This window comes from Drosophila ficusphila, unplaced genomic scaffold (assembly GCF_018152265.1).
Source record: "Drosophila ficusphila isolate 14025-0441.05 unplaced genomic scaffold, ASM1815226v1 contig_106, whole genome shotgun sequence".
Lineage (NCBI taxonomy): Eukaryota > Metazoa > Arthropoda > Insecta > Diptera > Drosophilidae > Drosophila > Drosophila ficusphila.
The window spans coordinates 1,015,399-1,034,794 of NW_025063993.1; the positions used below are offsets into that span (position 1 = coordinate 1,015,399).

Genomic DNA, 19,396 nt, shown 5'->3' on the forward strand with positions numbered 1-19,396 from the left:
ATAAAAGCGGAATTGCAGTTGCCAATAAGCAGACAAAGAGTGCACCAGATTTGCAACAAAGATTTCAGCCTGCAGTATGGTGCAAAGGTGCACAAGCCAAAGCTCTTACCAAGACATAAGAAGGCCAGGCTTGCATTTTATGAAAAGTATAAGTTTTGGAAGAATGAATTTGAAAAAGTGATTTTTAGCGATGAAAAAAGTTTAATTTGGACGGCCCAGACGGTAACCAAAAGTATTGGAGGGATCCTAGGCACCCAAGGCAGACTTGCCATAAACGAAGCCACTGTGGTGGCTCACTTATGGTGAGGGGAAAGTCCCCTATATGCTTTCTACCAGGACGGATAAATGCGCATATGTATACGAGTAAATTCTTGATTACCAGCTGATTTGACTTTGACATGTACTTCTGTCCGTCAGTCAGTTTCTATGTTAACTATTCTCTCAGTTTAAAAGATATCCCGCTGATACTTTACCAAAAGTTTTGTAGTTATGCTGCGAACAGTTTATAGATCTGAACGGTCTCAATCGGACGACTATATCGTAAAGCTTTCATAGTAGAGCTAAATAAATAACGTGATGGTGTTTTTTAAATTTTCATGAAAATATGATCAGTGTTGGATTTCAATGACAGAAAATATCGAAAAATCTATATTAAACAATTAAAATAATAAAGCGTATACAAAATAAATGATCAAAAAATAATTTATTTTGATATCATTACTTCAAAAATTTCGGAATATAAAGGTTTCCAACGATTCCTGACTTACGAATGAAGTTTTGTTAAAATCGAAAGATTATATCATTAAGCTTGCATATAAGCAATCGGACTTATTTACCAAAATCCATAGAATAACCATCAGAACTTCGGGATACCAAAACCAAAAAATCTTTTAAGAAGCAAGTTTTAACTTATACATATAAGCTTCGGCTCGCGGAAGCAATCTTTCTCTCTTGTTGTGTTAACAACTATACCAAGTTAACATAAATCCACAGGCATTGACAATTTTTATTACATTTTATTGTTGAGTTTTTCAAATTTTTTGTACAGGTTAGTTTGCCAAGAAACTGTGTTTCAACAAAACTATTATAAACCCTAAAAATTATCAAATTTAATTAAAATTTTATTTTGTTACCAATTTTTAAAATTTTTGTATTTTTTTTTTTTTTGTGAAATATGTTTACATGTTTTTTATTCTTAATATAATTAATATAAAATACCTTGTTTGTGTCACTTAGGCTTGTTTCCTCTCATTTTCTTTTTGTCATATCTAAATGTGTACTTCACAACAGCTTTGCGACACAAAAGTCCTTAAAGCATCTGCATTCGCGATTTCAATAGCATTCGATGAACTAGAGCTATTGCCTAGGGCAGTATTAGGATTGTCCGAGGTGGGATAGTTAGCGTTATCGACCAAACATTCTTCTTCACAGAAACTATATCCGAGGTCCTCATCGTCTTCTGTCATCCATTTAGATTGCGAAGATAAAATGGCAGTTTGGTTTTGATCCGTTGACTTTTGCCCCATAAATGTTGTTATTCTAGGTGTGGGTGAGATCGGCTTGAAGGCGTGCTGTTCACTAAATTCTAACGGACAAAATGCCGTCGAAAACTTTTCTCGATTGAACTTCTCCCGTTCATGTCGCTGAAGTTGCAGTCGCTCACGCAGCTGTTGAAGCTTACCCTTTGCCGTTTGAGTGCTTTGAAAATGGAACGTGTGATGTTTACGCAATGGAAGGCGTATAGGTCGACGTACTACTAGGCAATCGTAAGCCCCTTCTGCCGTAGAGTCATCCAGAACGTTTGAGGGAACTACAGACGTTAAAATATCGATGTCAGTAAGGGAGCCGATTCGGGATGTCTTGGCTAGCAATTCATGTGAAACTAACAATCGTTTATTATGTTCTCGATTGGCACTGAGCTCTCTGTTCCTAATTTTTTTGGCATTGTTGATAATTTGCGATTGCTCTGCTGGTGATGTTTGTGAATCACCCGAGAAAGGTTTGGAGCCAGCACTGTTAGCCTTAACGTCTTCTGAACGGTAGCCTTGAGATTCTCTGGAGACATCGCAGTTGTCGGTAAGGCTTTCATATTCATGCCTTTGGAGGTGTTCGATTGAGAGGCTGGTGGATCGTCGTAGCAGTTTTTCTTTATTGTTGTCGGCAACGATTCTGATATTGTTCCCAGTTTTAGCTAGAAATGGATTAATAGGCAGCGATTGATTTTTCTGCCGTTAGTCATTGAATTGTTAGTGTCATGCAGCACAAAAGGTGGGTTGAAAAATTCGTTTTAACGATGTTGTGGCCGGGGTTATCCCAAATGATACAAAAATCATGTAAGTAAAAAAAAATAGCACATTAAGTATAACAGGAAAAAAACATTTTTTTTTAATTTAAAAATGCTTTAATTGTTGCAGCGAGCTCTACTTACTGATCAATCTTAGCCAATCGTCTAAAAATCGAAAAAAAAAACACACACACTTATTATACCCTTGCAGAGCAAAGGGTGTTATAATTTCAGTCAGAAGTTTGCAACGCAGTGAAGGAGACACCTCAGACCCCATAAAGTATATATATTCTTGATCACCATTACGATCTGAATCCAAATTCGTCTGTTCGCCTGTCCATCTGTCCGTCTGTCCGTTTGTGCGTTTCTACGCAAACTAGTCTCTCAGCTTTAAAGCTATCTTGCTGAAACTTTCCCAAAAGTTGTGTAGTTGTTGCACGCAGTATATGTACAAGTCGGAACGACCGGATCGGGCGACTATATAGAATAGCTCCCATACAAGAGATTAAAATTTTGTAAATTCAAACGCCGTTGTTTTTGATCAGTTCGACTTCATTTCTTCTACATGGCGTTTTCTAACTACTATTGAATTTCGGATTAAATTTTGTCGAAATCGGATAACTCTATCATATATGTATAAATAATGGGAAAAAATTATAGCTTTAAAACTGAGGGACTAGTTTACATAGAAACAGACAGGTAGACAGACGGACAGACGTACAGACGTATTTGGATTGTGATCGTGATGCTGATATAGAATAATATATATATATACTTTATGGGGTCTGAGGTGTCTTCTTCACTGCGTTGCAAGCTTCTGACTGAAATTATAATACCCTTTGCTCTGCAAGGGTATAAAAAAAGCTTCGACATTTCTTTGTCTTTGCTGATACTTTGAGCTCCTGCTTTAAAATTAAATAATAATGTTAATGTTAAAGCAATTCATATTTAATAAGCTCAATAGAAATGAAAAGATCTGTGTAATTCTCTATACAACTACTATTTTAATACGCACCTCGTTCGGTGATGAAACACTCAAGCTGTGTCCAGGAACCATAGATGTAAATTTGGATTTGCTGGAGGTGCTAACGCTGCTTAAAACTGTAGAAACGGAATTCGTGTATTGGTGACCAAGTTGATACTGCTCATAGTCTTCTTGAGTAGTCTTGTCATTGTTATTACACTGACGGTTGCAATGCGGTGAAGCAGCAGAACCAGCAACAGGCGGCGTACAGGATGTAAGTGATGTTTGATCAATAAGTAATGCTGCACCACTTTCAGAAATTTTCTTTTGTATCTCGTTATTTTTGTGATTATTTTTTTTAGGTATTGGGCCAGAGTTTAATGTGTCAACAGTTTCTTTTTTTTCTTTAAGTGATCGGTTCTGAGGCAAAGCTATTGGAAACTGGGACTCGTAAGAACTGTTAGAAATTCCGGAGTCGCTTCTATAGATGCTGATGCGCTCAGGCTCTATTAATTGAAATTCAGAAGCAGTTCTTTCATTCATATGTGGCTGGTGGTAAAAGTTGTGATGACGATGTTGATGTTTTTTTTTTATGTCTTCTCCTGGGCGAAGATGCACCTGTATAGCCGGATTTTGATTAAAATTAAGACTGCTGTCCCCGGTGTTTAATTGTGAACTTTGATCGGCTTTGCCTTCCACAACCATTAAATTGTAAGAAGGTGGATCATTAAGGCGCACTTGATGTGCATTATGTTTAATATCGCTGTGACAATGTCCGGCAATGGAATTATGTCTCTTGCATTTAGATAAGGAGTTTAGCTCATTGGCAAAGAGTGTTGGTGATGCGGTAGAACTTATCGAGGAGTTAATAAAATGTGACTGATTTGGTAGGTTGTCTCCGCCCGAAAATTTAAGCGAATAAAACTTTTTTCCATATCCAGTGCGCCATTGCTGTGTTTCACACGTGGCATACTTCGAAGTGACTCTTCAACCGTTGTACCGTATTTCTTGAAGTTATTTGCAGTCAAAAACGGATTAGTGTTTAAAAGAGTCGATCGTGAAATATGAGGTGGTCGACCTATGACGGCGTAGGTGGGCAAACTATCAGCCTCTACAGCATTTAACATTTGAGCGCTGGTCAATGCATTGCTGTCTAACTTCGGAGTTGGTCCTGCTGGCAATTCAATTTCGATTTCATGCTGTCTCTGATGTTGCTTGTAATATTCTGTGTAACTCTTGGGGAAGCAACTACTAAGGTCATGGTGTATTTGGCGACCGGAATCTGGACTTGCTAAGTTTTGATGATGTTGACCAGTAGTTTGTGGCCGGTACGCGGCGTTGTACTGTGGTTTGTGAGGCTGCTGGAGTTCCTGGTCGCAAATATGTTGCTGCTGGTATGATTGTGAACCTTGAAAGGTCTGACGATCTATCTGCTGGTTGGCCGATTTCTGAGTTGCATTTCCATAAAGTCTCTTGGGTCGCGGGGCAACGGGCACCCCATTTGTGTTGTTATTAAAATTTGTAAGGGTAGTAGAGAACTAAGCATTGAATCCATTGTAAAGCAGCATGCGTTCGTTAGGAAGAGCAATCAAAAACAACAATGTAAAGGGAAAAGCATTATTAGTTGGGCATAGTTCATCAGCTTTTTTTTAAGTTTAGTCAATTGCAAATTTTGTCAATATTAAAGTGTTTTTTTTTTAAGCGAACAACAACATATTTAAATAACGTAAGGGTCATTGAAATCATAGCGGTACATTTTTCTTGAATACCTTATTATTAATTTTATACAACTGATGTCTTACTTAAGTATAATCACTTATTATTACAGAAAATATATGTTAAAGAAAAATAATTAAGTCCAATAAATTTTATCATTGACTTAAAACTTTCGCAAAAACAACTCACTTTTGCTTATGATTATATTTTTTGTTAGAATAACTTATAAATTTATGTAGAGAAATTTAAAGAATAAAACTCAAAATTAATTGGCGGCAGCATTTTATCTCATATTTTTTTATTATTTAAAAAATGAAAATATGGGAGCATGGAATGAATCGAAATGCAATTACCTTTGAGTCAGTAAACGCTTTTATAAACTAAGTTCAGAACAAAATATAATTAATGGAAAATACAACCTATTTTTCCTACTAATAAACTTAAATATTGCAGTGCATGAATAAAATAAATGCATAACAACATGATAATAGAAATCGTGAAATTTTTATTATTTTTTTAAAAGTAAGTGTTTTGAGCGATGAAATTTGTATCAAGTGTTAGGGAGTTCAAATAAATATAAACTATACCTTGTTAGGTGCCGTTTGTAGACCATGAAACGGAAGATTCTCATACTCGCCAGGTTCCGTCAATGGTTCCCCCAGTGAAGATGACTTGTCGTTTACTAAGTAAGGCACATACGATACGGATTGTATGGTTATTTTTTCAAACGATCAAGGCGATATTTTATTTCCGACGAATTTGTTTATTTTTGTTTGTAAATAAGAAGACAAAAATTAAAAAAAATTATAAGTACATTTTCTGAGGAAAAAAATCAATAAAATATGTTCATAAGTCTTATTTCTATTTAATTTTAATTAGCTGTTTATATTAAACTGTTCAAACATGCATTGCTTTTTTATGGACTATTAAGCCTTTTAAAAGAACATGCAAACGATAACATGGAGTTCGAAAATTAAAAATCTACAACGGTTAAAAGATTCCTTAAATTGCTTGTACTATATATGCTTACAATAATACTTACGATCGGCCTCTACTTAAGGGCCAGTTTCTCGAGTGCCTGAAAAAGTTCCTGAACAATCCCTTTTGAATTGGATTTTTGAAGTGTGTTAAGGGTTAACATATTCAACTTTATATGAATATGAAGAAATATGAAGTATTAAAGATATCTGATCGCATAGAATTTTTTAAAAGCTTGTTTAATAATAAAAATATAACAGGACTTTGTAACTAGTTTTCGGTATAGAAAAATTATCTTAAAGAAGCTGGGTCAAAAAAAGTTTTAGTTTTCGAAATTTTAAAAAGAGGAGTCGTTTGATTCTTGTTTGCCCACCAGTTAGATTTTTGTGCAGTATTCAAATGTTTTTTAAGAAAAAAACACTTTTTACGGGTGGGCAAACGATTTTTGTTAAAGGAAGTATTTATAGAAGATAAAATACTGGCGTCGAGAAACGCTTTTTTGTTACGAAAAGAATATCTGGTTTTATACATAATGATCAGGGCTAACAGAGTTATGTTTTTAAATGAAAAAATATTTATTTCCATATTTTCGCCTTTTTTCCTATAAATCCATATTTTACACAATCACTTGAATAAATCCATATTTTGAGCATTAAAGTGTCTGAAAACCTATAGAAATATATGTTTGGCTCAAATATTATGAAATTTCTGTCGATTGCCGTATACTCGATAATAAATAATGTAATGTAATGTTTGAGACAAACGGCGCATTTTTGTTTGTAGCGATTTCTAATTGTTCATTGTCATAAAAAGTTTATATGATCGATATAATCGTCTACGTTTATCCATTTTTATACCTATACATATTTATACCTTTTTTCGTCTATACTACCTATATTTATCCATTTTATTCCATATTTGTCAACTTTTTCGTCCATATTTCGTCCATATTTCTCTATTTTTTCGTCCATAAATCCATACATATTTTTACGTTTTTAAGAACATAACTCTGTTAGCCCTGATAATGATAATTCTGACCTCATAGGTAAATAAAAAAACCAGCCCACTTTCTCAAGAATTGTTTTTTTTTCAATATTTCCCATGTTGTTTCATTTTTAGGTGTATTGCGTTCTTATATATTCCACAGAAGTAAATAATTTTTCACACATTTTTACAGCTAAAACCTTATAACTCTGCAAATATTTTGGCAATCGGATATCTGATGGCCGATCGGTATAATGACAAAAGTTAGTCCCTTTTGTCTTACTATACATGTTTTGTGTACCTGATATAACCGAAGATGAGTTGCCTGGACTGCATCCGCTTATTTTATTATTGTCCCTCCGTAATAATAAAGTAGGCGGTGGAGGTTGTGTTGAAGATATATATTCCATATTTTGACAAGGTATCGAAGAGCGTTTCCCCACGAAACAGGGGTCAGCCTCTAAGTGAATGGTATCTTCCTCTTCAGCAGAAATAATATTATTTTTCGAGCCTGCCTCCTTTTCTAATAAAGGCTTTTGAAACGCGACAGAGAATTTTGTTTGACAATCGATGGGCTTGTTTGTTGGAGAGGATTTTTCAGTTGCTTCTGCGTTTGCCGTCGTACGAATACTCTCTTTGGTTTTTTTATAGGTCACTATATGATAAATATTTGTTAATTGATGCAGGATATTTGGGGAAAAATAAATAAGAGGAAAAAAATAAAAAGTGAAACCAATATTGTAAAAAAAATACTCTACCACTTCCGCTGCAACGTATGCCTTTTAGACGATGCTCAGTTCCAAACTCCGATGTACTTTCGTTAGTTTTAACCCCACGCCAAAAGGTTTTTAAAAGACCTCGCTGACTTTCTCGAGTGCAGTCCTGGGAAGGTTTTTTAGCTCTTTTAAAAAGCCACACCAAAATATTATCCGTTTTATGGCTGCCAGAAGTAGTACTTGGTACTGGGTCTGGCAAGTTGTTTGAGGGCCCTATTTGAGCTTCAGAACCCTTGACTTGTATTGCTGGTGACTTCGAAACTTTCAATTGGGGTGTTGCAACTTTATATAAGTCTGACGTTGCTTTTTTTTTAGAAGTCACGGATAGCTCCGTCACAATGGTACTATCGGAGTTAACATGGCTTTCCATTTGATTCGACGGCTGGCTAATGTTCCTAGCATTGCCGCTTAGATCCGAGTTCAATGCCCTTCGATTTATAGTTAGGTTTTCCTTTGTATTGCTGCTTACGTGAAGCATTACTCCAGGCCGAATGGGCCAGCGGGGAGGGGACTTCGGGGCATGCCCATTAAAATACTTGGAAGTTTGTTTTGCTAAAAAGTTCTCGCACTTTTCCTGATTTGATTGGGTCTCACCTGCTTGTGTAAGTTTTGGCTGATCAGGTAGCACCCTGAAAGCAGTGTGTGGTGTTGTGACGCATATTAAGGTGCAGAGTTTCGGGTAGTAATAAGGCGATGAGTGTGTACATGTGAAAATAAAAAAACATTAAGTAATACAAAAAGAAAACAATATACAATACATATGTACATACATGCAAAATAACAACAAAGTTCTAGAATATCATGCGCAGATTTATTCAAATTATAAATTAATTTTTGCATTCAAATTTTGTCATTCAACCGAAATAAAAGCAATAGATAATGCTTAAATCGAGTGCCCGACTTTCAGATACTCATTATTCAGCTAACCTATTTTAATATTTATTGCCTCTTTAAAATTTCTTTTGCTACGTACACTGCTTGCCACTTGAAAAAACATTTTTAAAGTCGATTTTTTTATAGTTAATTGCTGCTAAACCAAGCCATTTAGAAAAATATTTTTGTTTTCTAGAGGAGTTTATTTAAATCTGATTTTATTTTTACATGTTTTACAAAAAAAAATTTACTTCCAAAAACTTCAAAAATTTCACACTATTGGCCGGGAGGGATACATACATTCTCCAAAATATTTTTAAAAAATCGAGCCCCATGCTAATTTCATAGCTGCAAATCGTTCGGGCACATTTGAATATTGCTGACCACATATTCTTATTAATGTTTTAGTCCGGCAAATAGGGTGGCCATTTTAATAAATCTACTCGGGGCATTATTATGTTGCAAAATCCATTTTAGAACTCCAAGATGGTGTCGTTCTTTTCAAAGATCAAGAAAATAGAAGCTGTAACCATCCGAACCCCCCAAAATAATCTTTTTCGCGCCCAAAAGGCCTATCGAGAAGAATCAAGGCGTAGCAACTTTAGAGCCGGGTTAAAAGGTGGCTTTTTCTTGATTTTTAGTCTCTTCAGTTTTTCCGCTATTTTGGCAATAGAAAGGCCGGAATCCTTCTAAGCTTGTGTTTTCTCTGTTTCCGACTCAGATAGTAAAGTGCCACGCCCCATTTCAATTTTATTTTAATTTATCCACACTTCAAGTTTAGCAAAAAGTTTAAATAAGCCAAAATTTGTGTGCACGTGCCAACGATACCGACCAAATATCAGTAAAACAAAAATAAATACTCTAAATTGTTGAACCATCAAAACAATTTTTTCGGTTTTTAAGCATACAAAGTGTAATGTATACGAATAACTTCAGTCTACACTCTTAATTTTAGTATTCAAGCTCTTTTAGTCCCCGAGATCTCTAATTTTTAGACGGGAAGACATACAGACATGGCATGATTTGACTGTTCTGATTATACTGACTTAAAATGATTATGCATTTATGTTGTAAAGAAACAAAATTATTTTCATAACGTCAAGAAGCCTAACCCGAATAGGCGCCCACCCTAGTTCAGAAATAACACAAGACAGAAAATGTAACAGAGGATCAGATGATAAGGTTTTTAGCCGTACCTTAGCATTTAAATAATATTATTAGTACCTCACAACTATACGAGGTGTGTTCAAAAATTATCGCGAATTTTGTGTTTTTTCAAAAATTATTTACTTATTCATGAATATCTATTTTGTCCCCTTCAAAGTAATCCCGATGAGATATAATGCACTTGTACCAACGGTTTTTCCCATCTTCGAAGCACTTCAAAAAATCATTTTTTTTATCTTGTTCAGCTTCTCCTTCGATGCCGTCTTTATCTCGTCAAGCGTAGCGTTACGTCGACCTTTCATGGGCCTCAGTTTAGGAAACAAGAAAAAGTCACAGGGGGCAGTCTGGGGAATACGGTGGCTGCGGCATCATTAGTGTGTTGTTTTTGGCCAAAAAGTCGCGCACAAGCAACGATGTGTGAGCAGGGGAGTTATCGTGGTGCAAAAGCCAATTTTTCTTCATCCACAAATCCGGGCGTTTCTGGCGGATTGCTTCGCGTAAATTGCGCATAACTTGCAGGTAATATTCCTTATTGACCGTTCTTCCCTGTGGCAAGAACTCATGATGCACCACGCCCTTGCAATCGAAGAAAACTGTCAGCAAAACTTTCACATTCGACCGAACTTGGCGCGCTATTTTCGGTCTTGGTTCGTGCGGCAGCTTCCATTTAGATGATTGAGCTTTGGTTTCCACGTCGTAACCATAAACCCACGATTCGTCACCAGTTATGACCCTCTGGAGCAAATTTGGGTCGTCGCGTTTAACATCTCACTAGTAATGTTCATGCGATGCTGTTTTTGATTGCAATTGATCAATTGGTCTCATGCCCAAATCATTGATAAAAATCGAATGGCACGAGCCAATCGATATGTTTAGGTCCTCAGCAACTTCTCTAACGGTGATTCCACGATTGGCCAATACCATTTTCTCTACTTCATTAATTTTTTCGTATGTTGTTGAAGTGCTCGGGCGTCCGGCACGCTCTTCGTCGTTCACATCTTCTCGGCCTTCTAAGAACATTTTGTACCACCGATAAACGTTGCTTCGGACCAAGGTACCTGCTCCGTATGCTACAGTCAACATTCGGAATGCGTCCACGCACTTAATTTCGTTTTTCACACAAAATTTGATTCTTTGATTCTTTTTTTTGAATAGGTAAAAATCGAAGACGATCCAAAACACGTGCAAGCAAAGCAGCTGTCAACAATTAAGTGAACATTCAAAATGTCCGAGCTTGTAGGCATAAGTGAGAGACATGAGTACCAACATAAGGCCATAAAAAAATCGAAATTCGATGCGAGGTAACCCGCGAAAATTCAAAATTCACGATACTTTTTGAACACACCTCGATTAAAAGGAAGTTACTAAATAAAGCTCAACAGTTCAACATTCATCCCGATAGTGTCTTCATTTCAATCCGAACACAACACTATTGATACGCAAACTTGACATGATAGGGTTTCCAGCTGATCATTTAAGTTGGTTCTTTAGTTTTCGCAGTGCCCGGACACAAAGAGTCCTTTCGCTAAGTAAAAATACTTTGGAAAGTATTTCACATTTCGAACATGGTTAATAAAGATGGGGGAGTGCTTGGGTTTATTAAACGATAGTCGACGGAATTTGATGGTCCTTACGTTACCATGACTTTATTCATATCTCTGCTCCGGCCAATCCTTGAGTATGGGTTTACCTGTTTGGAGTCCTCAAATCGGAGCCCACACTGATCGTATAGAATCAGTTTAAAAAAACTTTTTACTTTTTGACCTACCTACCATCCTATTCCAATAGATTGCTCCTTATTAATTTGCCCTCCCTTACTAATCGTAGAACGATGCTTGGCACTGTATTTATTTTTAACCTTGTCTTGTCCTGTCTTATTGGGTGGACCTTATTTCTTGGTTCCAAGTAGATTAACGAGAAATTTTGTTCTTTTGGTATTAAATCATTGTAGATCTAATTTTACCTTGCGTGAACCTTTCAGAGTACTTTGTTCTGACTGTAATAGTGTTTTCTAAAGTATCTAATAGTGACTCTCTCCAGCTGTAATTAAAACTAACATTTGTAGCACAAAATTAGGCCGTAAAATTAATAATTCAAATTTTTTTCCGCAATCCTTTTTATTTTTTGCATCGCTTTTTAATTTTTTTCTGTTCTCCTTAGTATTGCGTTCAAAATTTCCGCCAATCGTGCCGAAAGATACACGGCTGCGGCCCTTGGGCTGTAAGTCGGGTGGTGGTCATTTTTGTTTTACCTTTTTTAAACAAACAGAACAAAGAAGTCTGTTAACGCTTTGAAAGTTCATTCCCCCTTGTGAAGACAATCCAACTGTTTTCTGTCAACTCAATTCACGTAGTCTTGACGGCCAGAATTACAGTTGTTCCTGGATTTTATAGCCATGTACAAAGACGAAAAGGCAAAGATCTAAGTGAAGTGGAGAGTTCACATCTGCAAGCACTTGCCACCGTAGCAACTACCCTGGAATCGACTGACTTATTGTTAATGCACATAACCACGCATCTTGACCAATATTGACCATAGTACGTAGGAAAGTTAGAAAAAGCCCTCTTCAGCTCGCTAACTGCAACGAGCCTTGTGAATGGTAGAAATGGCATAGAAATGGACAGTGGTTCGACATCCATGCTGAGCATGGCTAATGCCTCCTAGCTTGAACTGCATTAAAGCACAACAAACACCCCCCATACATACCACGACCTTTACAATTTAACCACCGCTCGTTTAGGTAACTTAAGCTTTAAAGCTTAGTATGTGGTATAGGAGAATCAACGATCACCACCAACATGTTTACTGATAGCGTTGCCCAGTCGCTTGAAAGGAAATAAAACGAACTGGTCTCAGCAGTTTTTGGAATGAACTCCGTCGAGAAAGCTGTTCCAATCCGCCTGCCAGTGAAGCAGCTTCTAGCAAAAGGTTATTTTACGAACTGGAAATGGTGCTCCAACGAGCCCGCAGCGCTACTAGAAGAAAGTAAAAGGCCTGATCTTGAAACTTTAACATACTACAAAAACATAATATATAAAAGGAATGATTTCAGAAACAAATTAAGGCTCCGGTTTTTGGTATAAGTCAAGTGGGCCGAAGTGGGAAAGAAATCAGTAACTCCTCTAAACAAATACAGTACAATGAACATATATAGACTATTGTTGCAGGATTAATTACTTGTTCAATATTATATTATTATTGTAATTTTGGACTTACCTTTGGTGCGCACTTAGGGAAACTTCCGTGAGGTCTGTACGTATTGGTGTAATTGTGTATATAAGGGATGTTCGTGGAGTTGAAGCACAGAGTAGTTACCGTTTCATGCGTGTTATAAGCAGTAAATGCAGCGTGCAATGATGAAGAACCAGGTAATTGTGAAGCAAAGCGTACATATGCAATAGATACATTGAGAGTACAAGCAAAAAAGTTATATAAACTGGTAGAAACTTTAAAAAAATTTTAATTTAATACAACATATAAGGTTTTAAAAAATTCGAAGGTAACGGAAAAGTTTTAAATTCTTGAGTAGACCTAACATGGTTGATGAACGTTTTTTCAAGGAAATAGTTACTATTACAGTATTATTATCTACTCTTTCGATCAAATAACAAGTACGCTCGAGTGTATCTTCGTATCGACACAAAATGTACTGCCTAAGTGTGTCTGCCTCCAGCTAAGCCAAATGGGTTAATATACAATAAAGCAGCCAACCACACTCTAATTTACGAATTTCTTCTGCTCGTAGCTTTTAGGGATTAAATCAACTTAAAATCGTTCCCTAAAGTTCACCTGTTCAGTAAAAGTGGCATAGAGGCAATAACAATCCTGCAGAGGTTATCATTTCAGTCAGTCGTTTGCTAAGCAGTTAAGGAGACACCTCACATCCCATAAAGTGTATATCTTGATCAGCATCACGATCTGAATCGAAATACGTCTGTACGTCGGTCCTTCTGTCTGTTTCTATGTATACTAGTCTCTCAATTTTAAAGCTATCTTGCTGAGACTTTACCAAAATTTGTTGCACGCAGTAGCAAAAAGCCAGATCGGTCGACTTATTCCCATAAGAGAGATCGAAAAAATTACGGTAAAAAAATGAAAACGCCGTTGTTTTTGATCACATCGACTTGATTCTTTCGATATGGTGTTTTTCATTACTATTGCATTTTGAATTAAGTTTTGTTGAATTGGAAGACTAATAAAGCCGCCAAGGTAAGTTGGAAAATTCTATATAGACTTAATGAAAATAAAATAATGACGGTATTTTTTCCAAAAACTACTACCATAATTTTTAAGTTTCAAGTCACTTTATTATATATATTATATGGTTAAACTGATTATAAAAATAGCAATCAATCTCTCAGTAGTCATACATTTTATAGTCATATTATAATAAAAAATTATGTTATTATTCCTATGACAGCTATAAGATATAGTCGTCCGATTTTCATGAAATTTTATTCAAAATTAAAGAGTTTTTAGAAAACTCTACCCAAAAAGTGATTCATTTTAATGAGACTTTTCGATCTTTTCTCTGGCAGCTCTGGAAGATTTTTGTAAATTTTTGTTTTTATTTCAAATAACATAACAGAGGCGAACTTTCGTCACACTACCAATGAAAGACGAGTCGAAGATTTTGACGGAACTAAGGAGTAAAATAGGGTGGACCCGGAGCCGTGCGAAGCGTTGTCTCAATGCAAAGAGATGCTTCAGGTGTTTCGGGACTGGATACGTGCAAAAGGACTGCAAAGGACCGGACAGAAGAGACCTCTGCATCAGATGTGGCGAAAGTGGTCATAAAATGAAGACCTGCGCTAAAGCTCTGAGATGCTGTATTTGCGCATCAGGGAACAGGAGCGACGTTGGACACCTCCCTGGGACAGCGTACTGCCTTAGCGTGGCCAGAAAAGGAAAAATATGAAGATGCTCCAAGCAGAACTGCAAATGACTTGCTGCACCAAATTATGCTGGAAAACCAAATCGATGTAGTCATTATTAGCGAACAATGTAAGAAACGGGAGGACGGGGTCTAGATAGAAGACAACACAGAGACAAGGCAATATGGATTCCGAACCCTATCACGGTATCATATGTGAGCGACAAAACAGGAAGATGCCACGTCCTAACACACATCAGAAACTGGACGATATTTAGCTGCTATCTGACTCCAAATGACGACATTCAGACCTTCCAGACGAAACTCGAAGATATCGAAGACAACGCAAGGCAAATAAGAGGGAACGTTATAAAAGCAGGAGACTTTAACTCAAGAGCGCAGGAATGGGGTATGGCATCAAATGACCCTCGAGGCCGTAGCGTCCTAAACATGGCTGCTAGAATAGGAATGACAACAGCAAATGCAAGAGCAATACCGACATTTAATCCAGTAGGGAACGAGGGCACAATCCCCGACATAACGCTAGTGACAGAAAACAGTGCGCACAAAATCGCCGACTGGAAAGTCATCAATAAATATAACGGAAGTGACCATAGTTACATAATGTTTGACACAGCAGAAAACGAACTGACTACAGTAGCACCAACGAGTAAAGAATGGAACGTTAACCGAATGAACAAGGCAAGGCTGATACAGGAAAATGACACTGGACAAAACCGACAGAGAGGCGGTAATATAGTAAACGACAACATGGCAACCATAAAACAGGCCTGCAACGCTGCAATGCCAAAAATGGGCAACCCTCGAAGACAAGGACAAGAAGCGTATTGGTGGACAGAAGACATAAAAGAAGCCTGTGTTAAAAACAGACGGAGGGGTGATTTCACAGAGCAGGAGAGCCAATATAAGAAATCCAAGAAGGACTTAAATGGTTCTATCCGAAAAAGCAAAACGGAGAAATGGAAATGCCCCTGCAACGATGCCAATAATGACCCATGGGGGTTGGAGTATAGCATATAGCATAGCAAGACCTACGCCACCAATAGCCGAAGAACAGATAGAGCCCTTAACAGTGGACGAGCTACTGAAAACGGCGAAAACTCTAAAAAGCAAGAAGACCCGACAAAATCCCATCAGAAGTCCTCAGAGTGATCGTCGAGAACAGACCCCAAATACTACTGGATATGTATAACGCGTGCATTACCAGCGGGACATTTCCAGACACCTAGAAGGTGCAACGGTTGGTTCTGATAAGCAAAGGCAAAGGAGATCCCCTGACCCCATGAGCTTATCGGCCACTATGCATGCTCGACACAACCGGGAAGCTACTAGAGAAAATGATCAAGCCACGATTATCAGCAGCAATCGAAAGAAGTGGGGGACTCTCCCCGAGCAGTATGGTTTCAGACCAGGCAGATCGACCATTGGAGCAATCCATGTAGTAGTAAACCAAGCGCTCAGCAGCCAACAAGGCAACCACTTCTCAAGACCGGTAGTACTACTAGCAACTCTGGGCGTTAAAAACGCATTCAACAACGTTAAATGGGACAACATAATTGAAGCTTTGCACAGACGATTCCAAATCTCAGGTTACCTGATGCAAATAATACAGAACTATATTGACAACCGACGACTATTGTATCAAACAAAAGCAGGAGAGAAATGTATGCAGATAATTTTAGGAGCTGCACAAGGATCTATACTTGGACCGGAGCTATGGAACATCAGCTACGACGAAATTTTCCACCTATACATGACTAAGGATACGACTATCGTGGAATACGCAGACGACATAGTCGCAGTCATTACGGCTCGAAATACCGAATACGCACAGCGCAAGCTGACGCAGATAATGACACGTGTAAAAAGCTGGCTAAACTCACACGATCTGAAACTGGCGGACGAAAAAACCCGAGCTTCTGTTAGCTAAACTAAACTTAACTAAGGACGCAGAAGGTTATAAAGTACCAAGGAGTCAGATTGGACTCAAAATTGTCATTCAGTGCACACATACAAGATAAGAAAGCGAGCGACCGAGACTACAAAGGCGCTAAGCAGACTCATGGCAAACGTGGGCGGCCCCTTACAATCAAGACGGAAACTCTTGATGAAGATAAACCATGCAATCATGTTTTATGGGTGTGAGGTGTGGGCAGGAACGCTTGAGACAGCCTGTAGGTCAAAACCTCTACTGGAGTTGCAAAGAACCATGGCACTTCGAATCGCGAGCGCGTATCGAACGGCCTTGCTGCACTAGTAATCACAGGCGCGATACCAATCGACTTACTTGCTAAAGCGTGAAAAGGGATCTATGAGAGGCGACCGACAGGAGAGACGACGAGAGCGGTAATCGAAAGGACCAGAGAAGAAACCCTCTTACAATGGCAGGAAAGCTGGGCAGCTGAAGAACGAGGAGATGGACAGCTAGGCTGCTGCTAGCTTTCCTTGAAGACCAGGCCAAACCTGGTAACATGGTCTACAAGGAAACTGGGAGACGTGGATTACTAGGCTGCCTTTCTATACTCAACAGGGAAAAGAAATGGCGCCAGATGTATATACGGAGATGCGAAGATCGACAGTGCCGAACAAACCATCTTCCAATGTGAAAAGTTCGGACCGGCGCGCATTTGCTGGAAGAAGTTGTTGGGACAATAACCCCGGAAAACATCATCATGAAGATGATAGACAGCGAAGCAGCGTGGAAACTCATTGCAGGATTCGTTGAGAACATCCTCAGGGCGAAGAAGCCTGATCTGGATGAGACAGCTGGGTGATCTGGACGCAGAAAGAAGATGAGAGCGCATAGCGCTTAACTGGGTCCACCTCGAAGTAATGCGAAAGCCCCACATACCTCGCTTTGCGACGGCAAACGGGATTTGCGTTAGGCATCAAAAAAAAAAAAAAAAAAAATATTATTATTATAATTGATCAGCAAATTGATTTAGACATGTTTGTCTTTATATGCAAAGTTTTATATAGAGAGTACAGGTTCGAAAATTTATATGCATGATGCAGAAAAGGCATATTTTAGAAATATAGTTTTTTAACAACTCTTGAATTAGAAATAAAATTTTATTACAATCGGACGGCTATCCCATATATCTGCCTTAGAAAGAACGGTAGAATTTATAGAAAGCTTAAAAAGAAATGAAAAACAGTCAAAAAGCCGAATCAGTTAAACGTTTATTTTTGCATAACTAGAATACAGATCATCAATTCAAAATGGTGGATCGCTACAAAATTTCGGCGCTTGAGGACTTGGCAACTTTTAAAAACAAATTGGGTACAGCATTCTAAGACTCTTAACCAATTTATCTTAAAAATGCTTGCTGACTCGGCTGATGATTCTGATTAAGAATGTATATATACATTTCTGGTATCGCAAGTGCCTGCATACCTCTTACATGCTTTTTAACAAATTGGACACGGGCTTGACTTGTGTAACTCTGTGAGCAAAAGGCATTAGGGTCTGTTTAAAAACTATACTGATCGCGAGTGGGATATAAAAAACAAAGTAAAGAACTTTATAGAAACTGGTATTGGTTTAGGTGCAAAAATTGTCTTAGGTGCCTGCATTGGGAATTGGATAGAGTTCCGGATATGAAGAAGGACACGTCTTCAAAGCTGATGATCGTAAAATTGGGATTGGCGAGTATTTTAAAAGTACGCAACATATTTTTGCGGTCTGCTCGCGTAATAGTGCCCGTGGGACAACAAATTAACAAACTGTGCTGCGTAAGCAATAGCAAGAATATAAATTTTTAATTCCAATATTCTAGCTCTTATAATTCCGAGATCTCGATGTTCATACAGACCTAGATCCACTCGTCTGATTTAAATTACGTTACGTTGCGCGCCAAAAATTTTATTTCGTATTCTTTTAGCAACATACCATTTTGTAATCATTTATACCTGCACCCCCTTTCTGTAAAAAGTCTATATATTTATACCCTTGCAGAGCAAAAGGGTATTATAATTTCAGTCAGAAGTTTGCAACGCAGTGAAGAAGACACCTCAGACCCCATAATGTATATGGGACATTCTTTTACAAACCGTACGGATTCGAGAAAAATTTTTTTTTCATATCTCAGAATTGAATGAAAATTTTTTTTCAGCTTCTATGGAAGATTTTATTCCACACGTATAAAAGGATTTTACTCAAAAAAAATAGTTTTTTATTTATTTTTTCTATATATTAAATATATTATCTCCGCTTCCAGTAGTCGCATAATAAAAATTTTTTTTTATTCAATAGGTATTAATGTTGCCTTTCAAGTTTTTTACTTGCAATTTTTTTATTTGTTCAGAAAAAAAAATTATAAACAATTTAATGGTTTCAAAGCTGATCCCCACAACATATATAATTAGGAAAATTACAATTTAATTCTATACGTCATTCCTAAGAACAAACACTTGGATTTAGAGTGGGGTCTCTATTAGGTAATAAGATATAAAATAACATTGATCGCGCTGCGGCAGCATGTGGAGCGCGCGCTGCGCGAAGAGTCGAAAATTATTTAATTTCTCTTGATCTGATGAAGACCCCACTCTAATTCCTTTTACTGTTTATTAAGCGAAACATAGGGATAATAAATTGTTTTTATACCCTTGCAGAGCAAAAGGTTATTATAATTTCAGTCAGAAGTTTGCAACGCAGTGAAGGAGACACCTCAGACCCCATAAAGTATATATATTCTTGATCAGCATCACGAGCAGAATCGAAATATGTTTGTACGTCTGTCCGTCTGTCCGTCTGTCCG

The 19,396-nt window shown here is 37.5% G+C and overlaps 1 protein-coding gene across 1 annotated transcript in view; it reads right to left on the reverse strand.

Moving 5' to 3' along the window:
• Nucleotides 1–996: 996 nt before the first annotated feature.
• Nucleotides 997–19,396, reverse strand: part of LOC108100738 — an 82,530-nt gene continuing 64,130 nt past the window's right edge. Inside the window, 7 exon segments of the mRNA XM_043209056.1 lie at nucleotides 997–2,225; nucleotides 3,300–4,177; nucleotides 4,180–4,786; nucleotides 5,552–5,646; nucleotides 7,228–7,581; nucleotides 7,685–8,331; nucleotides 12,959–12,992. Coding sequence (XP_043064991.1) covers nucleotides 1,269–2,225; nucleotides 3,300–4,177; nucleotides 4,180–4,786; nucleotides 5,552–5,646; nucleotides 7,228–7,581; nucleotides 7,685–8,331; nucleotides 12,959–12,992 — 3,572 coding nt within the window. The 3' untranslated portion in view covers nucleotides 997–1,268.